This window comes from Protopterus annectens, chromosome 1.part1 (assembly GCF_019279795.1).
Source record: "Protopterus annectens isolate FY-2018-M chromosome 1.part1, PAN1.0, whole genome shotgun sequence".
Classification (NCBI taxonomy): domain Eukaryota; kingdom Metazoa; phylum Chordata; order Ceratodontiformes; family Protopteridae; genus Protopterus; species Protopterus annectens.
The window spans coordinates 648,204,314-648,227,057 of NC_056726.1; the positions used below are offsets into that span (position 1 = coordinate 648,204,314).

The window sequence follows — 22,744 nt, forward strand, 5'->3', positions numbered from 1 at the left end:
CACTCCTCAAAGATGGATTCATTATTATCATTATCAACCTCAGATTCAAAAGTATCTCTCTTTTAACAGGAGAAGATTCAGAGAGAGGGACGCATCTGGATCTGTCCAAGGAAATCAAATCTTCAGCCAACCTATCTAGCTCTTGTTGATAGGCCTGAGTTGTGAGGGGGGAAACTGGTAGACCTAGGCTTGGGCAAGGTGGATGGAGTTTTTTTATGTGAGACCTTCAGCTTAGGCCTAATGGCCACATCCACAGTATGGCCAGGACATGGACAGACAGCTGAATCCGAGGGAGGTGAGCCAAGGCAATCTCCTGATGATGAGAGACTCTGTCATCAGTTTTAGAGAGGTCGTTGGAAGCCAGAACCTGCAAAGCAGCCCTGGACCTAACTGACGAGTTAAGTCCTTTAGCTTGTAGGGAAGTAGGGGGACCTGCAGACTCTGAATGGGTCTCGATATAGGTCTGTGGGGATTGCAAATACATCTCACCTTCTTTGATGATCACAAGCCTAGATGGACTGGCGGTCAGTGAATGAGTGTCATCCAAACTTCTAATTTGGGGTGCTTTTCCTTTTTACACCCAGGGAGATCAACTTCAGCTTGACCGGTGGATGACATAGTACACAAAGGTCCTAATAACTCGCTAAAATGTTTATATGAAATCTCTGCCCCACGCTTGATTGTTTTACTATTAAAGTGAGCACAGAACTGACAGGAATGTCATGTTTGGCCCAAATAAGTAATACACAAAAAATAAAAATGAAAGTCCTGGTGTGGTATATGCTTGCCACAGTGGAGACAGTTATTAACATTCTCTAACATTGTTCGAGTCACGAGTTCCCCAACAGGGTACTTAGCTGTAGGTCTTCTTTCTCTGGTGCAGACTGAATGATGCATTGGCTATCAATCTGCTTCATGCTCTGAAGGCAAGAATGAAATGAGGTTATGGCACTGGCTGACTCCCTTTATATCCAGACATCATGGCATTGGACTGGGTGTGTGTTGGCTTCAGGAGGGGAACATTTTCTGGTAGTTTTGCTGGCCAAGGGCTTCCAAAGAAAGAAATCTTATTAGTTAGAACTGCAACAGTGAAGCACAAAGAACATTATCAATTCTGCTTCACAAGGGCAGACTATCATCTGATCCAGGGAACTACAGACCTATCAGTCTAACAAACCTAATATGCAAAGCCATGGAAGGAATTATCACAGAAATGACAAATAAGGACATTGGCAATCTACAGACACTAGACCAATCATAATTTGGCTTTTTTAAGGGAAGGTCATGCCTACTTAACCTGGTAGACTTCGTTGAGAGGGTCAACAAGGCAATGGACAAGGGTAAAACAGTTCATACACTGTATCTTTACATGGATAAGGCATTTGATACAATACCCCACTCTAACATTGCTAACAAGCTCTTTGAGCTAGTTGTACACCATTGCATAACTTGCTTGATTGCCAGCTAGCTTGCAGACAAGACCCAAAATTTCAGGATTGGTGAGACCATCTCCACCAAGAGACTGGTCACTAGTGGAGTACTCCAGGGATCCATGCTGGTCCTGCTCCTATTTGGCATCTACTTCTTGGAAATCCAAGCTTACATCAGAGGCCTCTGGCTTACCAAATTCAGAGATGACTGCAAATTGGGAACTATTATATATTCCCCCAAGACACAAATATCTTACTAGTGGGTTTAACACAGACAGATGACTGATGCAAAGCCATGTTCTAAAACTCAATGCCAAAAAATTTATTATAATGCCCTTTGAGAAACAGTCAACTTAAGTTAATTACTCCATCGATAAAATACCAGTAAGAGTAGATCCAGTAGTGAGGGACCTGGGAAAATATGTAGACAGCAATCTGGCCTTTGATCAACATGTAGCTAAGATAATATGAAAATCATTCTACGTCTCCCAATTTATATGCAAGAGTATGGCATCCAAGTCCAAGGAAGTTATAGTACCATTCTACGTGGTCCTCCTCAGACCTATCATCAAATACAATGCCCCCTTTGGCATGTATCTAATCATACACTTGCAACAGTTGTAGCACCCACAGAGGTTTCTCACCAGGAGAATTCAGGGTATGAATACCCTGTCCTACACTGATTGCCTAAAGGCTCTGTCTCTACATTCAGTCTCCTTCAGGTTGCTGAGAGGGGATCTTTACCTGGCTTACAAGGATCATCAGACCCAGCCCTGACGGATCTGTTGCACAAGCACAAAATAAACAGCACCAGAAACACTAGATCCAGGAATCTGAACTTCGCTTGTGGTATAAGCAGAATGTGCTGTAGAGGCACATATTTTACCCAAAGGATCCCTGCACTTTTGAATAGGCTCACCAAGTCCCCACCCATTTAAAATAGAATTCATCCCTGAACCAATTCAAACAAAACCTTGACAACTGGATTGGAAATCATAAATTTACACAAGGTCTGACTCTTGTCTCCCTTATGCCAAAAGACGTAAATAAGAAAAGTGAGTCTGCATGTTCTCCTTGTGGTTGCGTGGGTTTCCTCCGACATCCCAAAGATATGCTGTAGGTGGATTGGACACTCTAAATTGGGCCTAGGCGTGAGTGTGTGTATGCCTTCTGTGGAAGGTTGGGCGCCGGGCTGGCAACTCGACACTGTAAAACTCCACTGCCAATCATGAGCGGACAGGTGATCCGCTGTGGCGACCCCTAACCGGGAAAAGCCGAAAGCAGAAGATTATCTTAACCCCCCCCCCATTACAAATCATTAGCTACTTGCCTACTAATCCCCCCCCCCCCCCAAATACTATTGACGGACCCAAATGGTTATCTGATTTGGAGTGGGCGATTCTACTTGTAAAGGCCCTAGTAATTGTTAGTCTAGTAACAACCTATGAACCAAGAGTTTAGTCGGTGACACTATTGGTTCAGAAAATTTATAAAAATAACTTAACACAACGAAGTGATCTTACTCTACGAAAAATGAAACCTGTCAGTCTGGCATTATTTAATTACTGTGTGATCACTGTTAAAAAAAGAGCAAAATCAGGTACATTGTAGAGAATCAACCACAGATAAAGAGGAACAGTGACTGTTTACGAAGGTAACCTGAACATAAGCTATTTACATTAGCTGAGAGTGCACTTTTTGTAGAAATTCACATTCCACACTACATACTTTCAATATTTAACAAGCTGGCAACATCGGGCAAAAATTAAATCTTTTTTTTTTTTTTTTTTTTTTTTTTTTTTGCAAATCTTTCAATCTATAATTTTTCGCGTATGCCTAGGCGCTAAGCATTAAAACACTATTTTTTACTAACATCAACACCATAATGTAATTCTCAAACCAATTGTCGTACTCCGTGAGTTTACGTAACGCGTATTTGTAGGCGTGCACAGTTCATTTGCAAATAGATTGGATACTTAGATTCAGTCAGAAGCAGCAATTTCGGGTGCGCGGGGTACTTGACTTTAGTTTTGTATTTTACAAGTGCATGATGGCCCGGAGTGTTGAACTTGGTTTTATTGAAGCAACTACCCTACATGATTGGATCGAAGAGAATAATGACGTTGTCAGGCAATGGAGGGTACTTTTATTAATTTTATTTGACTTTTCTCTCTTATGAGTGGTAAATAAATATGCTTTCGGTAAACTGAACTAGCACCTTGTCTGGTTGTATTGAAGTTACAACGGGAATGTTAAAGTAAACAGTAGAAGTATTTTGAGTGCTTTGCTTAGTTTTTCTGAATTAACTGATTTTATTTTAAAACTAGGATAATGATCTTGATGTGTACATCTTAGCTGGTGTTGAGTCACAGTGTAGTAGTTCGCACGCATAGCACTGCATAGTGCGTACTTGTCAAATGACCCTGATTTTTGGCTCAGTTTTGCTCTGCCCTTTCTAAAAGTCTGTTTTTTTTTTTGTTTTTTTTACAAAAAGTGGATGATTGCAGTCACTGAGTACTGATTGCATTTTTACACCAGAAAGTAAATGTTATTTCACAGTCTCTTTCTCTCATTTTTCTAAGTTAGCAGTATTTTAAAAAGTGTCCCTGACATACCTCTCAGCCAGTTAGGGAAGATCTCGGCAGAATCGGGGACAAATCCAGAAATTATCAGGGACCCTTTTAAATCAGTAGTAATACTGTTAACATGAGGCATTTGACAGAATAATAGAATAAGATTTCATGTACTTTTTAAGTAAAAAGTCTGCAGGTCTAATTATTATCATTATTTATTGAGTGTAATTCACCACCTTTTCTCCAAAGTTATCAATTTTAGGAGGGATTAAGAGAGACAGAGCTAACATTTTAGTCAAATCAGGGACATCCTTGAAAGTCAGGGTCATTTGAGAGGTGTGGACCGTAATTTGGAACTTTGCATTCCTCATGTTGCTTTGTCCATAATTATGACTGTAAAAATAGTTGGGAGCTGTAAGTTTGTGTATGTTTGCATGTCAGAACTGTAAATGGCTGCATCTGTAAATGACTTACATGGTGACTTGAAATAGTCCTATAATAATAATAATAATAATAATAATAATAATAATATATTTTTGCTCATAGGAACAGCAGTTTTTTGGGATCATGTTAACACTGAATAAAAACAAAACGAACAGTAAATAATAAGAAACAGCTATAAGTCAAAAGCATACCTTGGGTATTAAATGGTTATATTATTTTAAGGAAAATCAGAAGAAAACAGTCAAAACCTAAGACTTCATCACTGAAACTGCTGTCAAATTTTATTTAATTGCAGTTCAAGAACAGCCATAGGTCTATCTGCATTCCATTTGTATTTGTGTTGATCTGGGATAAAGCGTCATCTAGGAATTGGATTTTAGTGTACATTGAACCAAGTTAAATTCTTAGGAATGCAAAGTGATTCATTCTATTAACATTAGATTTACATTTGACATCAAAGAACAAAAACATTTTTTAACCGACATCTAAACTTTCTGTTTGTAGGGAGGTTTGGGATGTAATCAGGAAGTAGATTAATTTTGCTGGTGCCATGGATAAATAAAGGTTTAGAGGTATGTTTAAATGCGAGTCATGGAATTGCTAGAATAGCAAGTGAAACTCTTGAGAAATAGTTTGATCACCCTTTTAGGGAACAAATTTCCATGCTAATTAAGGACGGTAACCTAACCCTAACTTAATGATGTTATATTTATATATATATATATATATATATATATATATATATATATATATATGGGTTCCTATGACTTCATCGAACTGTCAAATCACAGACACTCACCTCTTCGACACCAAACCATCGACAATTCCGGTAAGCGATCTTCCCCCTCACAGGACCCATGGTAGCGCTTGTTCCTGTGTTACAATGATTAGGGTTTACGTGATTCCGTATAATTTACCTTGAAAGCGCTACCATGGGTCCTGTAAGGGGGAAGATCGCTTACCGGAATTGTCGATGATATGGACGTCGATGGTTTGGTGTCGAAGAGGTGAGTGTCGGTGATTTGACAGTTCGATGAAGTCATAGGAACCCATATATATATATATATATATATATATATATATATATATATATATATATATATATATATATATATATAAAAAGGGTCAGGCCAACAATGTGGCTCCTTGATAGATTTTTTTTTTTTTTTTTTTTTATAGGTTCATATACTGCAGTGGTGGTGCTGCGGTAGTGTTGTCGCCTCACAGTTAGACGTTGCTTGTTCCGTTCGATTCTGAGCGTCTTCTGTGTGACGACATGCGTGAATGGGCGTTCCTTCGTTGAAGGTTGTGCGTTAGGCCCGGCAAGCCAACACGTAAAAATCTACTGCCAATCATTAGCGGACCGGAGTTCCGCTGTGGTGACCCCTAACCGGGAAAAGCCGAAAGACACAAACAAACAAAGGTTCATAGTTGTTTAGTAGGCTAACCACCACAAGGGCCTTTTTAAGCCTAACTGTGCATCCCAAATCTCTGACAAGTGCTGGTACTATTGATAGGTGTAAGCAAGGACTTGGGAGGTGCAGCATTTACAAGCAACAGCCTGGGAGATGAACCATTTACAGGCTACCCGTGTCCATTAGAGACATAGGTGCCAAAAAAGAATGAATTTCCAACTTTGTATTGGAACACTACCCCACTGGCATTTCTGTGCAGAAGTGAGCGTGGTGAAAGTGATTGACATGGAAAAGGCGTGTGATATGGCATATTAATCATGCATAATTGATCAGTCATGCAGATTTGCCACTGTAATTGTGAATATTCATTGTTTAATCGTAGTTTACCATGTTTGTTAAAGTTGTGCAATCTCTGAGTTGGTATATTTATGTGGGGGATGGGGTGGGGGTACAGGGAGGCCTGCCCTCCTGCAACAGCGAGAAGGGATTTCTTCATTTTTTTTTTTAAAGATGTTCAGAGTTCTTTTCCACCAGACAGTGGGAAGTAGCAGTGCTCTTAGCACTGAGTCATTTCAAAGTTCGGGTGTGAAAAGTGACTTGGACACAGCAAAGCAATCCTTTTAGCACAGAGTCTGACAGTGGTGTTAAAAGGGATATTCGGTCTCCGATATTGGCTCATAATTTCCTTTGTCTCTCTGAAATTTGCATTTCTGGTAAATCGCTAAGGATTAAAGTCAGTAAATAATGCCAAATGTATGCATAACATTTAATTGTTGCCCTCGACCAGCAGTTTGCATGATATCTTAGAATCTTGAATGATCATCACTAAATAATATGTGGACATTTCTGTAGTTTTTGTATACATTCTTGTTATCAATTTGTCCCCAGCCTTTTCATTGTTAAAAGGTTTTGCCGATCAACATGCATATGCACAGCACTTGTTGAATGGCATTATATATTACACTAGGAAAACTAGGAGAAAACAGCAAGAAATGTAACCTTGCTAATCCTATTATCTTTATGCAAATGCATTGCATTTATTTTTGAAGTTATTGAAAGCAGCTTCCACACTAGTAGTGGAACTACTAGTTCAACATAAGCACATAAATACAGGGACTTGCTTGGCTACAAACATCTGGATTACAAGCTGAAGCTAAGTGAAACTTGCTGTAGTGAATTTTAGTCTTCTGTTAAGTACAAACTTGCAGTTTTAAAAGTACTGTATTTTCATTTTTTCTGTTTCCTAATTGTGTGTTTCTGAACAGTGTGCTGTGTGTCTCTCTGCAGTTAGTTCCCCACCCTCCCTGTGTTGGTGGCTCTGGAATTGCCAGCCCCTCCTGTAAGTCTGCATTAGAACACTCCTCCTGGGTCCATCTCATTTGCTCACTTAACAAAGTACAGTTAGATCATATTCTGAGTCTAATGTTCACTCTACTTAATACAGAGAGAAGATTTGAGAAGCCAGCCCACTTAGGTTCTTAAAAAATTTTTTTTGCACTTTATTCATTTGCTTTTACTGTATTTGTGTTTCTTCCTGCTTTATTTTGCTTTTCTTAAAAGTACTCCAATTTTATTTATTCTGCTGCATTTATTACTGCTTGGTTGTAGTCTGATTAAATTGTAACCATTATTCTAAGTCTTTTGGTTTAAGCACTTGGGCTTTATACAGGCTGTTTTACGTTAAGAAGATTTGTGGTCTGCACTGTTGTGGGTGGAGAGGCTGGATTCTGCCCTTCTGAGCTGGGAATTTCTGGTCACAGGCTTATTGTGCCTGCTTATTTGAACTGTTTCTTTCTGAAATTGGTGCGCCTTGTTGCTGTAGCATAGACCAGATTCAGGCCTGCTGAATCTAGATTTGTTTGTATAACTTGAGCACTGATCCAGGCCATCTTTTTTTGGAGAAGGTTCCCCTGCACCCTAGTAAGCAGGGGTGTGCAGTTAGAACTTGTCTGATTGAAGACTACTGGAACAGGGCTCAGTTTTGTGCTTTTTACTGGTTAATTGGGTAACTTGTTTAAGTCAGTTTGTTCGTTTTTCATTGTTTTTATTTATATATATATATATATATATATATATATATATATATATATATATATAATTGTACTTTATTCGTCTGCTTTTACTTATTGTGTTTCTTCCTACTTTTATTACTGGGGGCATTGACTACAACTCTGATCTGCGATATTTGACAAAAAGTATCCTTTTCTGTGCTTTTAAACTGTGTTTTTGAGTGTATATGCTTTTATTTTCTGGAAAAAAAAATGTGTGTGTGTGTGTGTGTGTGTGTGTGTGTGTGTGTGTGTGTGTATATACACACACTTGCTTCCCGCCTTTCTAAGCTAGTATAGTCCAGTTTTCAGGTTAGTGCTGAATTCAGGGCTGTGTTACAAATCTCTGTGTTTGTCCATAACTTACTTGGACAAAAGGAAGTTTCTCTGTTCACCTGTGAGAGAGGGGAGCTTTGAGCAGCCTATCTATCCCTGGAGGAGTGGTTTCAGCCCAGAAATTAGTAGTTTATTGGCCATTTTGGGCTAATTTCTATCTCTTTCATTTTCTGCTATAAATACCGTATTTGCCTGGTTTTGCACGCCGGGCAGCGCCGGTTAGCCCGGGTTAAACTATTCCCGGCTCCATAAAGTCTCCTCTTCAATTTTTCCCTTGGAACTAGACAAACTTTCAACTTAAGCACTCAAGTCATTCATTTCTCTGCCCGGCACTTGCTCAAAACTTTAGCAAGCAGTTATAAACCCTAGCACTAGACCCTCCTGTACTGTACAGAAGGACAAGGCTCTCTATTCGACCTTACCAGCCATCCAGTAAAACAGTTAGTAAAGAAACACTGTACCTATCCAGGCATGTCCAAAGGGCAGTTTCAGGTGTACTCTCCAGTCCAACTGGTGAATCTGGGCATTTTGAGGCAATGTTACAACTGCCTCATGTACACAGACAAACCCCCTCCTCCTACCACCAAATGCTAATAAATGCGAGTGATGCAGTTATACAGCCAGACTAGAGGCTAAGCTCTCTCAACCCAAGAATGGATCAGACAGTCAAGAGGAGAAGGAAAATACTTGCATCACACCACCAGTCTTACATAGACCCATTAAACCAGCACCGGCAAAAAACACACACAAATACATGAAAACATACTCGGAGGCTCTAAATAAAAATCTGCAAAACCAACAGAGACCTCCAAAGCAAACATCCAAGCGACCTCCACCCCCCCAACACAAACCATGAAACACATACTTCACAAAACTAGTGTGCCATGCAATCACAGCCCTTAAGGCAAAATAACATACCCAACATACTAGTAATAGGTGACTCTATAGTCAGGCACACTGACGTCCCACTCACTAGGCTGAATAAGGAGAAGGTTACTGTTGGCTGCCTGTCGGGTGCCAGGATCCGCCACATAACACAAGCACTCAGGTCACTCCAGAACAAGTACAAATATAACTCTGTCATTGTCCATGTTGGTGTGAATGACGTGAGCCATACCTCCCTGGACTACATGAAGAGAGACATAGAAGAGCTCTCTGATCACGTAGCCCAGGCCGGTATGACCCTGACCCGGAGTAGCATCCTGCCCTCACCAAGAATGATACCACGGTATATAGAAAAAATTCTCAATTTCAACAATTGGCTAAGTTTCTGGTGTCATTCAAAGGGGATCCAGTGTCTGTCCGCCTGGGATGACATGCTCGACAAGCCACGCTGCTTCGCTAGAGACGGCTTGCACCTGTCACCCTTAGGCTTTTGAATACTGACCAAGGCTCTTGCCACCCCCATAGTGCCTTTTTTAGGCAAGGCTCAAAAGACAAACCCACCGCCGTAAATAGCACAAGTAACAAAAAACTGAGGGTAATGCTACTCAATGCCAAAAGTCTAAACCTCAAAATGCACGCACTCGAGGCACTCCTCAGTATGGAGAAAATCGATATATGTGCAGTAACAGAAACCTGGTTTAAGGCTCCAGAGAGCACCCCAGCACTACCAGGCTACAACTCATACCATACATTTCGGCCACAGAATCCAAACCAAAGTACAAAAGGCGAGGGCATATCCATATTCATTAAGGATACCCACCCCTCCAGGTTAGTGGCACAACACAATGCTTCAGAGATCATCCACGTGCAACTAACAATGGGCAAAACTGCAATTCAAATTGTAGTTTGCTACAGATCACCCACAATGTCCCAGGACCCCCATTCCGCATTTCTGGAAACACTGGGAAACATAACAGTCCTACCAAACACCCTAATATTGGGTGATTTCAATTACCCAAACATTAACTGGGAGAACTATTCAAGTGCCAACTCCCTTGCCCAACTTTTCCTAGAATTTATAAATTCAAACGCCCTGGTTCAACTGGTCAACGCTCCCACCAGAGGTGACAACATATTGGACCTGGTCATCACCAACATGGGAGACTGGTGTTCCACACCAGAGGTCAACCACTCGCTGGTTAGATCTGACTATAAATAAATCACTTTGGATATCCATATTCCGCCCCCACCCCCAGACAAGAAAACCACAGTGAAAAACGTTTCAAAAGCAAACTTCACTTTACTTAAGACCGAGGTGGAAAGTTTCAAAGCCCCCATGCTAAAGGATAACATTGTCCAAGCTGCAAAATCCTGTACTAATGCATTCTATGGGCAGCTACAAGAATGCATGGATCGTGCTATCCCAAGCAAAACCAAGACTCACTCCTCCAAGAACAGGAAACCAATCTGGTGGACTCCTGCCATAAACAAGCTATACAATAGGAGGAGGAAACTAGTACAGAAAAGAGTAAAATCTCAAGAAGGGAAGACATCCCTGATCAGTATCCGCAAGAAACTACGATCCCTCATAAAATCATCCAAGGCGAGCTTCGAAAGAAAAATTGCCAAGGACTCCAAAGATAACCACAAGGCATTCTTTAGCTATGTCAAGAATCTAAGTGGCAATGCTCAGATCTGCTCGGAGTTAGTGCAGAATGGCAAAAAATACACTGAACCGACCGATATCGCCAACATCCTGGCAGCCAGGTTCAGCGCAAACTTCACCCCCCTCTCACCTCCAAAAGGGCCCATAACCATACCAGAAGAATGTAGAGTCCCTGAAATCACAGACACTCAGGTTAAAACAGCCCTCTGCAAAGCCAAAAACACAGCATCAGTGGGACTGGGCGGTGTGCCAGGCTGCGTCCTACAAGAGCTCAAAGATGAACTAACCCCTCACCTAAGCACACTGTTCAAACTCCACAGGCTACATACCCATAGAGTAGCGCACAGCAGCGGTTATTCCACTCCACAAAGGTGGAGCCTATAAGCCTGACTAGCTTGGTCTGCAAGTCTATGGAGCACATCATCATGGAACTTGTTGTCAGAGACATTGGGAACCTCCAAACACTGGACCCTACCCAGTTTGGCTTTAAGGGCAGATCATGCCTCGTAAACCTGGTGGACTTCTTTGAGACAGTTACCAAGGCTATAGACGAGGGAAAGGTGGTACACACAGCCTACCTAGACCTCGCTAAGGCCTTCGACACCATTCACCATTCTGGTATTATAGACAAGCTCACCAGCCTGAACATAAACCCCTACGTCACAAGATGGGTTGCCAACTGGCTCACGGACAGAACCCACATGGTGAGAGTTGTGGGAGCTAGGTCCGACTCTAAACCGGTTACAAGTGGCGTTCCCCAGGGTTCAGTCCTAGGACTCCTCCTGTTCGGCATATACTTCTCAGAGGTACAGGCAAGCAATGGAGGACTATGGCTGACCAAGTTCGCAGACTGCAAACTAGTGGCTGTAATTGACTCTCCGGCCGATACAGACATCCTCCAAAAGGGTCTCACTGAGATGGATACCTGGTGTCAAAATCATGGCTTCAAGCTAAATGCCAAAAAGTGCATAGTCATCCCCTTTGGAATAAACAAAGTACCCACAAACTACCACATAGGTGGTAGTCCCCTAAATATGGAAGACGTAATAAGGGATCTGGGGACCCAAGTAGATGGTAATCACACCTTTGATAATCACATTGCCAAAGTGGTTAGAAAATCCTTCTACGTGGCCCACCTAATCACAAAAGGGTTCTCATCCAGATCAAAAGAGGTCATTGTGCCCCTCTACTCATCACTCATCAGACCCATCATAGAGTACAATGCCCAATTTGGGATGTACCTTACAAGACACCTGCAACAGCTGGAAAGACCAGAGAAGTACCTCACCAAGAGGATCACTGGCCTCAAACAGATGCCTTATGCAGCCCGACTCAAGAAACTCCAGTTGTACTTGGTTGCATACCGCCTACTCAGTGGTGATCTCTGCCTGACATACAAGGCCATGTCCAACCCAGAATTGACGGACATGCTCCACCTAAAGAAAACCTTATCCCCTCGAGCCACACGCTCTAGGGATCTATACCTCACCACAACAATAAATAGGACGTGCTGGAGGGATAGATTCCTGTCCCAGAGACTTCCCATGCTGTGGAACAAGATCCCAATCTACATTAGGTAGAGCTCCTCGCTAACACTCTTCAAAAGAAACCATGACGAGTGGATGGGAAACAAAAATTTACCTCGGGGATTACTTCAGTGGCTCTCCTGGACAGAGGCACAGGGAACTAATCTAAGGGGGTGGCAAAAGCCAACACCTTCTGATTAGGCTTATAAATGCCTTCGGGCAGATAGCTTAGTACCAACCTATGAACCTACATAGTCAGAATAAGCAACATACAATTTAATACCTGTTCTTCATCCGGCAATCCTGAATGAATATTCATGTAGAGAAAGCACATCTAATGATGATTATTCACACATATAAAAAAAAAAAAACATTGTGCAGGGTGTTGGATGAAGTTTGGGTGTTCCTTACTACTGTGCATCTGGTGGGGTAGTGTTCTAATACAAAGCCAAATTTCCTTTTCCCCATCCAGTTGTCCAAGTTACATTTTTTTCTTTCAGCTCTAAGGTTTATTTGTTTGTTTGCTTGACCCTTTATTTATTTTTTTTAAACAAGAAACATATCATGTATGACATAGGCCATGAGTTGTCCGAGTTGTACTTGAACTGGTTTAGGGAAGAATTAGGCTTCACGTGGATGCAGAGCCTGTTCCAGAGAAGAGGTGGTCTCTGGGATACATATGTCTCTCTAGCAGGTCCTTTTTGTATCACAGGCAAGGCTTAAGCCTTTAGAGTGGGTAATTCTTGTACTGTTTGTTTTGCTGATATGCAGGGGGTCCACCAGAGTGGAGTCTGACAATGTCTTGTATGCCAGACATAGATCTCTGGTTCTCAAGCTATCCTGTCAGATAGAGCTCAGGCAGTGAAATGGAAAAAAGGCACCTCAACTTTCTTACCCACCCCTACCGGAGTACCACAGGGGTCCATCCTCGGACCAATGCCGTTTAATATCTTTATCAATAACTTTGTCTCTTCCTAATGCCAAAGTCATCCAATATGCAGATGACTCTACACTTGTCGCCTCTGCCTCTAACCTCCCTGAACTCGTATCTAAAACTCAGACTGCCTTCTCAACTACTGAGATCTGAATGTGCCAAAATCACCTTTCTCTCAATGGTAACAAATCTAAAATACTACTCACACCCTCAAACTCTTTTTCTCTTTTGATAAAAATTCCTTCCAAGTCTTTAGCCAAAGCAACTCTCCGATCAAAGTTGTTCTCTTTGCCAAACTACTTGGTGTAACTATAGACGAGCACCTCAAGTTCAACATCCATACTCGGCAAAATATAAAGAAAACCCACCAAAAACTAGATATGCTATACAGGAACAGCCACTTCCTCTCTACTTCTACCAGGCATACTTTGGCCTCCTCTTACCTCCTTCCCTTCCTTCTGTACTGTGCCCCGCTACTAACTAGCCCATCCTCTTCCATCACTTCCAAACTTGAAAGCTGTTATAAAAAAATTTCTAAATTTCCACCAAAACCAAACATTCCACTCATCACTGTGTTACCCCCTAGTCCGTCAACTGGTTATAATTCACAAATTACCTGGACTTCCTCCAGCTAACTACAGCACATAGACTAATATTTAATCCAACCAAATGCTTTGCTCTAAAATCCTTCCCCCATACTCCCCAAGTAGAACTCTCAGATCTGAACACCAAAACTTACTGTCCACAAACCTAAACGTCCTGCGAGACAACTTCTCCTCTCCTTCTCCTTAGATAAAAAATGGAACTCTTTCCCTTCCACACTAAGGACAGTGTCAAACACAAACAACTTAAAAACTCAGCTTTACACCTACCTCTCCTCCAAATGCAAATGTAACTGCATTCTCTCTACCTAGAACTCTTTAACAAAAGCCCCTGGGAAGGTATCCTCCTGAGTTCCTAAGCACCTTATAGCTGGCTATAACCTTCTATAGCGTAATTCCCATATGATCTTGCACCCTCTGTAAATATTGTAAATAGCTTTTGACTTTAACTGTGTGAATTTCTTAAAATGTGTCTGCATGATATTTTTCCACTGTGGGCAATATTTCTCATGCTTTGTATTATTTGATATGTATTTGTACTTGTACTTTTATTTTTAAAACCACTCAAAAGCAGCAAATAGATGAAAGAAGCGTGCAGAACAGACCACCAGCAAAATCAAAGTTTATTTAAGCGCTTTTCGTCAAGTTTAAGACTTCAGAATAAAATCACATGATCATGATAAACATATATACATTACCCCACCTAACCATTGGTCAATGTAATTACATAATTTACTCAAAAAAAAAAAAAGTTTTTTTACAAAGTTAATAAAATTGTTAAAACTTGATATTCTTGCAAAAAATCAAATTAAAAATACAACTAATAAACCTATAAAAAATACATCGATTTTAATTTTAAAACAACTCAAGGAAATTCTGTCATTAAGACCTGGTACTTGATAGGCGTTAGTTTTAATCTGCCATGTTAATTCCTTAAATTCTAGCCATTCATCCGTTGGTCCCCCCCTTGCTCCAAGGTCAATATGGTCTATGGTCCCAAACTTAAAAGTATGTGTGGGGGCATGCACAAATGTGCTTGTACAAAGCACTGTTTAGGTTTTTATTCCTGATGTCATACAGGTGTTGATACACCCTTTGCCTCAGTGCTCTTTTGGTCTTACCAGTGTAGAAACTGTCGCATAGATCACACACTGCGACATACACCACCCCCTTTGAGTAACAGAAGTATTTCTTCCTAGGTTTTACCGTACCATAACCAGTGAATTTGATGGCCTCACCTTGAAACATGGCTGGACACTGATTGCATCTCCCACATTTGTAACAACCACCCAGTGTGAGTGCACTAGAGTCTCTTTCTAATAGGCCCTTTAGACTAACTTTCCTCTTGTAAATTATAGTGGGGTTGTATCCCACTACTGAGTGTACTTCGTTATCAATAGTGAACATGTCCCATGATCCACATATAATGTTCCTGATGTCATAGAAGTCAACACTAAAAGGAAGAATAAAAGCTCTTGAGAAACTATCCTGTCTCCAGTCTGGATTGCTCCAGTGGGACCATTCTCATTGGAAAATAGAGAAAAAAGTCCCAATTTCCCTTTTTCTAATCACCTCCTTGGCAATGTCCTGAACAAAATTGCCAGGGTAACCGTTTTCAGTCAGCATGTTTTTTAACTTGGCACACTCACTCAAAAAATCAACCAGTCCTGACACCATTCTAGCTAACCTACCATTCTGGCCCTTGACTAGGGCTCTTTTTTGGTGCACTGGGTGCCAGCTGTCAAAATGCAACAATGAGTTTGAGTATGTTGGCTTCCTATACAAATGAGAAGTGAAGGCCTTGTTTACATAATCTTTTTTGACTGTTACATCCAGAAAATTCAGTTGGTCGTTGTCTCTGGCCATGGTGAATTTAAGGAAGGAAGTGGTTTGGTTAATGTAAATGAAGAAACTATGTAGTTCCTCTTCACTTCCCTTACAGAAAATCACCAGGTCATCAAGATACCGTCCGTATAGTGCCCAAGAGTCTTTGTAAGTTGAATTTAAAATAAATAAATCCTCCCAGTGTGCCAGCACAATATTGGCAAAACTGGGGGCACAACAGGCACCCATCGCTACTCCTTGCTTTTGTTTAAAAAGCTGACCCTCGAAAGAAATTGTTTTCGAGCACAAGTTCCATACATGTACATACGGTCAAGATGGTGTTATGCGCTAGACTGGAGTTGAAAACACAAATATTCATAAAACCACTCCAAGCCCTCATGGTGTGGTATGATACTTTATATGATATGGTACTTTGTGACAAAAACCCAGCAAAACTTAATTCGGGGTTCTTGATGCATAACCTAAAGTATATTGCTGAAAACTTCAAGTATGACCTTTAAGCAATAAAGGAGGCAAGATAATCACAGAAAAATGAGAGTTAAAGAATGAACTATGGGAGGTAATAGAAGTAAGATAAAGAGCTTGTTTGTTGGAGTGTTGCGAGAAGGTAAGGTTTCATATAAATTTAGGAGTTTACACAGTTATTTATAAATATGTTCATCGAATCATGCACCAATACACTGTACGAACACGTACACAAATGCATGGATCTCACCATTCCCAAATAGAACCAAGATGCTCTCCCTCCAAAAAAAGGAAGCCAATCTGGTGGTCCCCTGCCATAAACAAACTGTACAACAGGAGGAGGAGGAAACTGATGTAGAATAAGGTGAGGGTCCCAAGACTGGAAAAACTCCCTTATCAGCCTCAACAAAAAGTTGAGATCCCTCATCAAATCTTCTAAAGCTAGCTATGAAAACAGAATTGCAGTAGATAGTAAAGACAACCGCAAGGCCTTCTATAGTTATGTAAAGAACCTCCACGGCAATACCTAGATTTGCTCTGAGCCACTGCACAATGGTACCTCCTATACCGAGCCAACAAGAATACAGCTTCTATGGGACCTGACAATATCCCTGGCTGTGTTCTACATGAATTACAGAGTGAACTGGCACCTCACCTGTGTGCCTTGTTCAGTCACAGCTTCACCTCAGGCTTTGTCCTTACAGAATGGCGCACTGTTATAGTCATCCCTCTCCACAAAGGTGGAGCGACTACAGACCCTGGGAACTATCACCCCATTAGCCTGACAAGTCTGATATGCAAAGCTATGGAACACATCATCATGGACCTAATAAACAAGGATATAGGGAATCTCCAAACTCTGGATCCCACACAGTTTGGTTTTGTGAAGGGTAGATCATGCCCTGTTGGTCGACTTCTTTGAGTCAGTTAACAGAGCTGTGGATGAAGGCAGGGTGGTTCATACAGCCTTCCTTGATCTGGCCAAGGCCTTTGATATCATTCCCCACTCAGGAATCCTAGAAAAACTCACTAAGCTAGGCATCAACCCCTATATCACTAGGTGGGTTTCAAACTGGCAAACAGAACCCACAGTGTGAAAGCTGACTCCAAGTCAGACTGCTGACCAGTCATGAGTGGAGTCCTACAGGGATCGGTCCTGGGTCCTCTCCTGTTTAATATCTACTTCTCAGAAGTCCAGTCCAACACAAAGGGACTCTGGCTGCCAAAGTTTGCAGACCATTGCAAGTTGTGAGCCATTAACTCCCTAAGTGATGTTGACATCCTACAGAAAGGCCTCACTGAGACCAACGACCGGTGTCATAACCATGGCCTTACGCTCAATGCCAGAAAATGTGTCATCATCCCCTTTGGGAAAAACCCAGTTCCCATGAACTACCACATCGATGGTAGTCCACTGAACACAGAAGGTGTTGCAAGAGATCTGGGAACACAGGTTGACAGCAACCTGTGGTCAGAAAGTCCTTCTATGTGGCACATTTCATTACTAAGGGTTTTGCATCCAGGAAGAAAGAGGTCATTGTCTCCCTCTACTTTTCCCTCATTAGGCCACTCATCGAGTACAGTGCCCCATTTGGAAACAACTGGAGAGGCTGCAAAAGTACCTCACAGAGAGGATCTTAGGCCTTAAACACTTGTCCTATATGGTCAGGCTCAAAAAAAAAAACTCCAACTATACTCTGTCTCATATCGTCTACTTAGAGGCGATCTCTGCTTGATTTACAAAGCCATGTCTGACCCAGCTCTGCTAGAAATGCTACATCTAAAGAAATCCCAGTCCCTCCGCACCACGTGCTCCATTGACTTCAACCTCATTACCACAATCAACAGAACGTGCTGAAGGGACAGGTTCATAACCCAGAGACTGCCCATGCTATGGAATAGACTTCCCATACATGTCGAACAGAGCACCTCATTGGCCATCTTCAAGAGAAATCTTGATGAGTGGATGGGAAATAGAAAATTCACCCCAGGGATCACTCCAGTGGCTCTACTCGACAGAGGCACTGGAATCTAAGGTCGGGTGGTACGTTGCCAGGGTAATCTTATGGGCTAGGCTTGTAAAGCTCCAGGGCCATTAGCCTAGTACACACCTATATACATTAGAAGGCTTATACTGGCTGGAAATTGGATATTTACAGGCAACCACTTGGATCTAAAGTTATAAGATTGTGTACATTAGAGCTGTAGTTGTATAGGGTCTTGCTTGATTTGTTGGTTTGTGGAGAAGATCAAGTTATTGCATGTTTTTTGACTTTCAGTGTTTGATGAAAGTGGACCCATTGAAAGTCTTTGGCCAAATGGCACTCAAGCAAAATGCCATCTATGAAGCTGTGATCCCATTCAAACAGAATGGCTCACCAATCAGCCAGTAATCACAACTAGCCATGGTGTAGGCATTCAGGAATTGTAACCATATAAATGCTCTTTTAGATAATTTCAGGTATGTTATGTGGACACAATGAACAAAATGTCTCTTGTTCATTTGTTTCATTTTACTAGTGTACTGCTAATACTCATACTTTTATATTGTTTATTTATATACATTTTGGGCCCAATTAAGAAAGGTTACCAGCAAGTATATACAAGGTATACACCTCATGGTAAACATTTCTGATTCAGAAATGTTAGAAAGATGCAGCACCGCAGTGGGCTGTCTCTGCGGCCATACGAAGTGCCAGTGAGGCATTCCACTGGAAAGGCATATGCCAGTTAGCCTTATGCTTTCCGTTGGAACTGCTTGCAGGAAGGCATTTATACAGCCCAGCAAGAGAAAGACTTGGCTGTGTAAATTATCACAGCCGCTATTAACCATTTCTAGTAATGAATATGGCCAAAAGCTTGTGTTCATCCATTGGTGTAGAGGTAAATACTGGGGAATTTAGCTGGCAGGTAATGTTTGGGTGTGTGTGCATTTGTGTATGTAAGAGTCTACGTTTGTCAATTTATCTCTGTCTGGGAGATTGCAGTAGTGGGGTTAGTGAGGGTGAAGGATTGTGTGTGTGTGTGTGTGTGTGTGTGTGTGTGTGTGTGTGTGTGTGTGTGTGTGTGTGTGTGTGTGTGATGAATGTGGGAATGTATGTGTGGTGGGAATGGTCATACCTGTAAGGTCCTGTAGAGTAACAATGAAATCCTGCAATGTAGTTGGTGGGGGAAATGCTAGTCACCGGGTAATATAAGTTAACAGTGTGCTTTAAGGGCACTTATTTTTTTTTTTCTTTTTTGAGGGTTGAGGGCATTTGACAACACTGACACATCTTTACGAACTAGCCTCAGTAGTACTTCATCAAGACATGGCATGGGGAACACTAGCCACAAGGAATTATACTTTCACCTTGTACCTTAAGGATAGTTGCATATAAAATGGGATGGGGGTGAAAACTAGATACCAGAGACACCTTTAGGTCATGAAAATGCCTTTAAGGTACAATATATACAAAGTAGATCGGGGGGGCCAATAGACATAAAGGGATACCATAAACAGCATGCTTTAAAGGCACTAAAAAGGTAGTGAAACTGTACCCTGCCACCGAGGATATTAAAGCCATTAAAAAAAGACTCCAAACTGGTTCCGTCCCACTGAGGATATTAGTCCTGTCTTTCACCAATAGACTGCAGGGATTTAATACGAATAAGAACTAATAAATTGAGGGAAAAATACTAAGGATGGGCAAAAAACTTTGAACCTTGCAACATGAAAGGTCAGCATTAACCTGCTGCACTGACTGACAATTGACTAATATTGGCAGTGCCAAGTTTGTAAAAAGAATCAAGTCTGTTTCTCATCTGCCTGCAAAATTTGACACTGCACGGCAGACAGAGGAGGGAGTGATGTGAATAAGGAAGGAAAAGGGATCCATTATTTCTGACCAGTCATTTAAAATAAATCTTGTAATGTTTCAGTAGAGAGATCTTCAGAAAAAAGAAGATACTGGAGCAGAGGACATTGGCTTACTACTGTGTGAGTCTTATCAAAAGAAGAAACTGAAGAAAAGGTACATTTCAGCATTTTGTCATTCTCACCAAATGCATGGATGGGTGTGCACACCTTATTTTTTTATTGCGTGCTTACAATCAATCTTGTTATACAAGTTAACTGAGGCAGTTTAAAGGGAGTATCCCCTAAGCTACAAGTTAATAAATTGCTTTTCAGGTTTATAAGACATTAATGGAAGCTGTAGATTTTAGTAGAGATTCAGTGAAGTAATCTTTATGTACATGACAAAGAGTTTCTAACAGACAGAGACTTTTTAAATGTTGTACAGGCAGGGTGTTGTCGTGAGTGAGAGAGAGAGACCGGTGTGTGTGTGTGTATGCATTATTGTGGTTTACTATCATTATGTTGATCCACAGGTGGTCAGATCCACCTGTGTGATGTCCTACATACCACACAGCAAATTGTCGAACACCAACTCTCCCAACTATCCCCCCTTGCCCCCTTTTGGACCCATGATAGTGTTTGTTCCTGAGTCCAGAGGAGTAGGGAGTTTCAATGTTTGGTATTTGTGTCAGGTATACCGAAATTCGACAGTGTGACATTCAAGGAGGTGCGTCGTCCATATTCTGACTTTACAGCCGTGAGTCGACATTATGATAGCAAACTGTATTAAAAATATAAAGAGAGATGCCAGTACACTGTCTTAGTATAAACTGTTGCATCTTTTATGGCAAAGGAACTTCAAATCTAACTTTTTTTTTTGTGGTGCAGTCAGCAGTGCCTTCCAAGGATGTTGTAAATTAAACAAACATGCAAGATTAATTTTCAGGAGAACTTGTCATGTAATTCTACATGGTTTTCTGTGTCTCAACAACTGAACTGTATCTTCCCAGAAGAATTGAATACTGAATTGTGTCTGAGTGTACTAAATCCAGGCACTGACACATCAAGACAAAGTCCATTTTCAGTAAATACTTTTTCGGCGACTTTAAATTGACATATACAAGAGATTTTCAAAGTAATGTACACAAAGTGCTTGAGCAGATGCATTTCACTGTGATTTCATTATGTGATAGTGATACACCTTTGATCACTGCTTGCTCGCATGAGTAGAGGGAGGTCTACTTCACTTGACCTAAAACACATTTGACTGACACCCATTTGACCAGCACCCAATTGACCTAAATTTCATTTGACTGACTCCCATTTCACTAACAGCTTACAATGCTGAATTTCAACATACAAAATCTTAAACCATAGGCAAGCACAGTTAGAATATCAATAACTATCCCATTCCAGAACTTAAAAACTGCTTACTTAACCCTCTTAACAGAAACGGGACAGTGTACAACCAAACTAGGTGGGTGGGGGCTATGCCCCCTACCCCCCAATTATATATACTAACTCCGGGATCACACTACAGTGGGCAAAAGAGCATATACCTTTAACTTGCCTTACAGTACTCTACACGCTGCCACTACTGCTGAGAACGCACAAAACATTTGCCAAATTACTTTAGATGCTTTCCATAAAAATGTAAATAGAAAAATCCACATTTAGAAACGCTACAACACTACTTTCTTCATAATTATCAGAATTCTAACAGTCAGCACTATGTTACAGTAATTCTTTTTATCACAAGCAAGTCACAGGTGAAGGAAAACCCACAACAAATCTAGGTCTTAAATGTTGGTGAAATGGGAGTCAGTCAAATGAAATTTAGGTCAATTGGATGTTGGTCAAATGGGTTTTAGGTCAAGTGAAGTAGACCCATAGAAAGATATCTGTTGCACAGAGTGAGGCTCTAGTTTATTTATTTTTTTTTTAATATTTACTTTTGTGAAAAGTAAATGTGACAAATTAACAAACGTCCTACCCCTGAGGTTGTTGGACAGTCATTCAGTAACAATTTGTCTTATTTTTAACGTAATGAACTCCAAATGTGTTTGTATGTATGTCAAGATGAGTTGTAAATTCTAAACTGATATTTCCAGTGCTAATCCAGGATTCTATTAAACAATCTATGCATGGTGAATTATAAGAGAAAAAAAAAATTTAACTAACAGTTATTTCTTTATTGTAAATTTGCCAGGTTTAATCTTTTCCACTTCTACTACATTTGCTTATTGTGCAGATTTTTAGACTTGAATGTTATGTTATTTTTATTTAATGCAAAAATAAAAATGAGAGGAATTGGCAGTGCTGATGCAATTCATTAAAATGACAGATATTAGTAATGACAAAATGAATATTTTCCACGTGATTTTCTTAACAGTATTTTTGCTTTGTATTATTTTTGTGATTTTTTTTTTTTTCTATAAAAGGCATTTGCAGATTTGTGCATGGGTAATAGGATATTGGAGACACTCACATACTCGCACCCTCCCCCCCCCCGACTATGTTTAAAAGAAATTTTGTTTGTGTGACCATGCAGAGACTTGCAAAAGTTTGTCTGGTGGGGCTTGAACATACAATCTAATTGCAAGGTTGTATGTGTACATCATTGTTGAGGTTCGTTTCAAAGTGTAAAAAGACATTTGGTATATTCAGGGTATGGATTCTTGGAAATGTTATACATCTGCAGTATGTAAACATATAGTTGTTGTGTCTTTCGGCTTTT

General features: G+C 40.8%; 1 protein-coding gene across 1 annotated transcript in view; it reads left to right on the forward strand.

Moving 5' to 3' along the window:
• Nucleotides 1-3,411: 3,411 nt before the first annotated feature.
• The window catches only part of FANCG (FA complementation group G), a 1,917,581-nt gene continuing 1,898,248 nt past the window's right edge, over nucleotides 3,412-22,744 (forward strand). Inside the window, exon 1 of the mRNA XM_044077386.1 lies at nucleotides 3,412-3,570. Coding sequence (XP_043933321.1) covers nucleotides 3,478-3,570 — 93 coding nt within the window. The 5' untranslated portion in view covers nucleotides 3,412-3,477. The remainder of the gene's footprint in view (nucleotides 3,571-22,744) is intronic.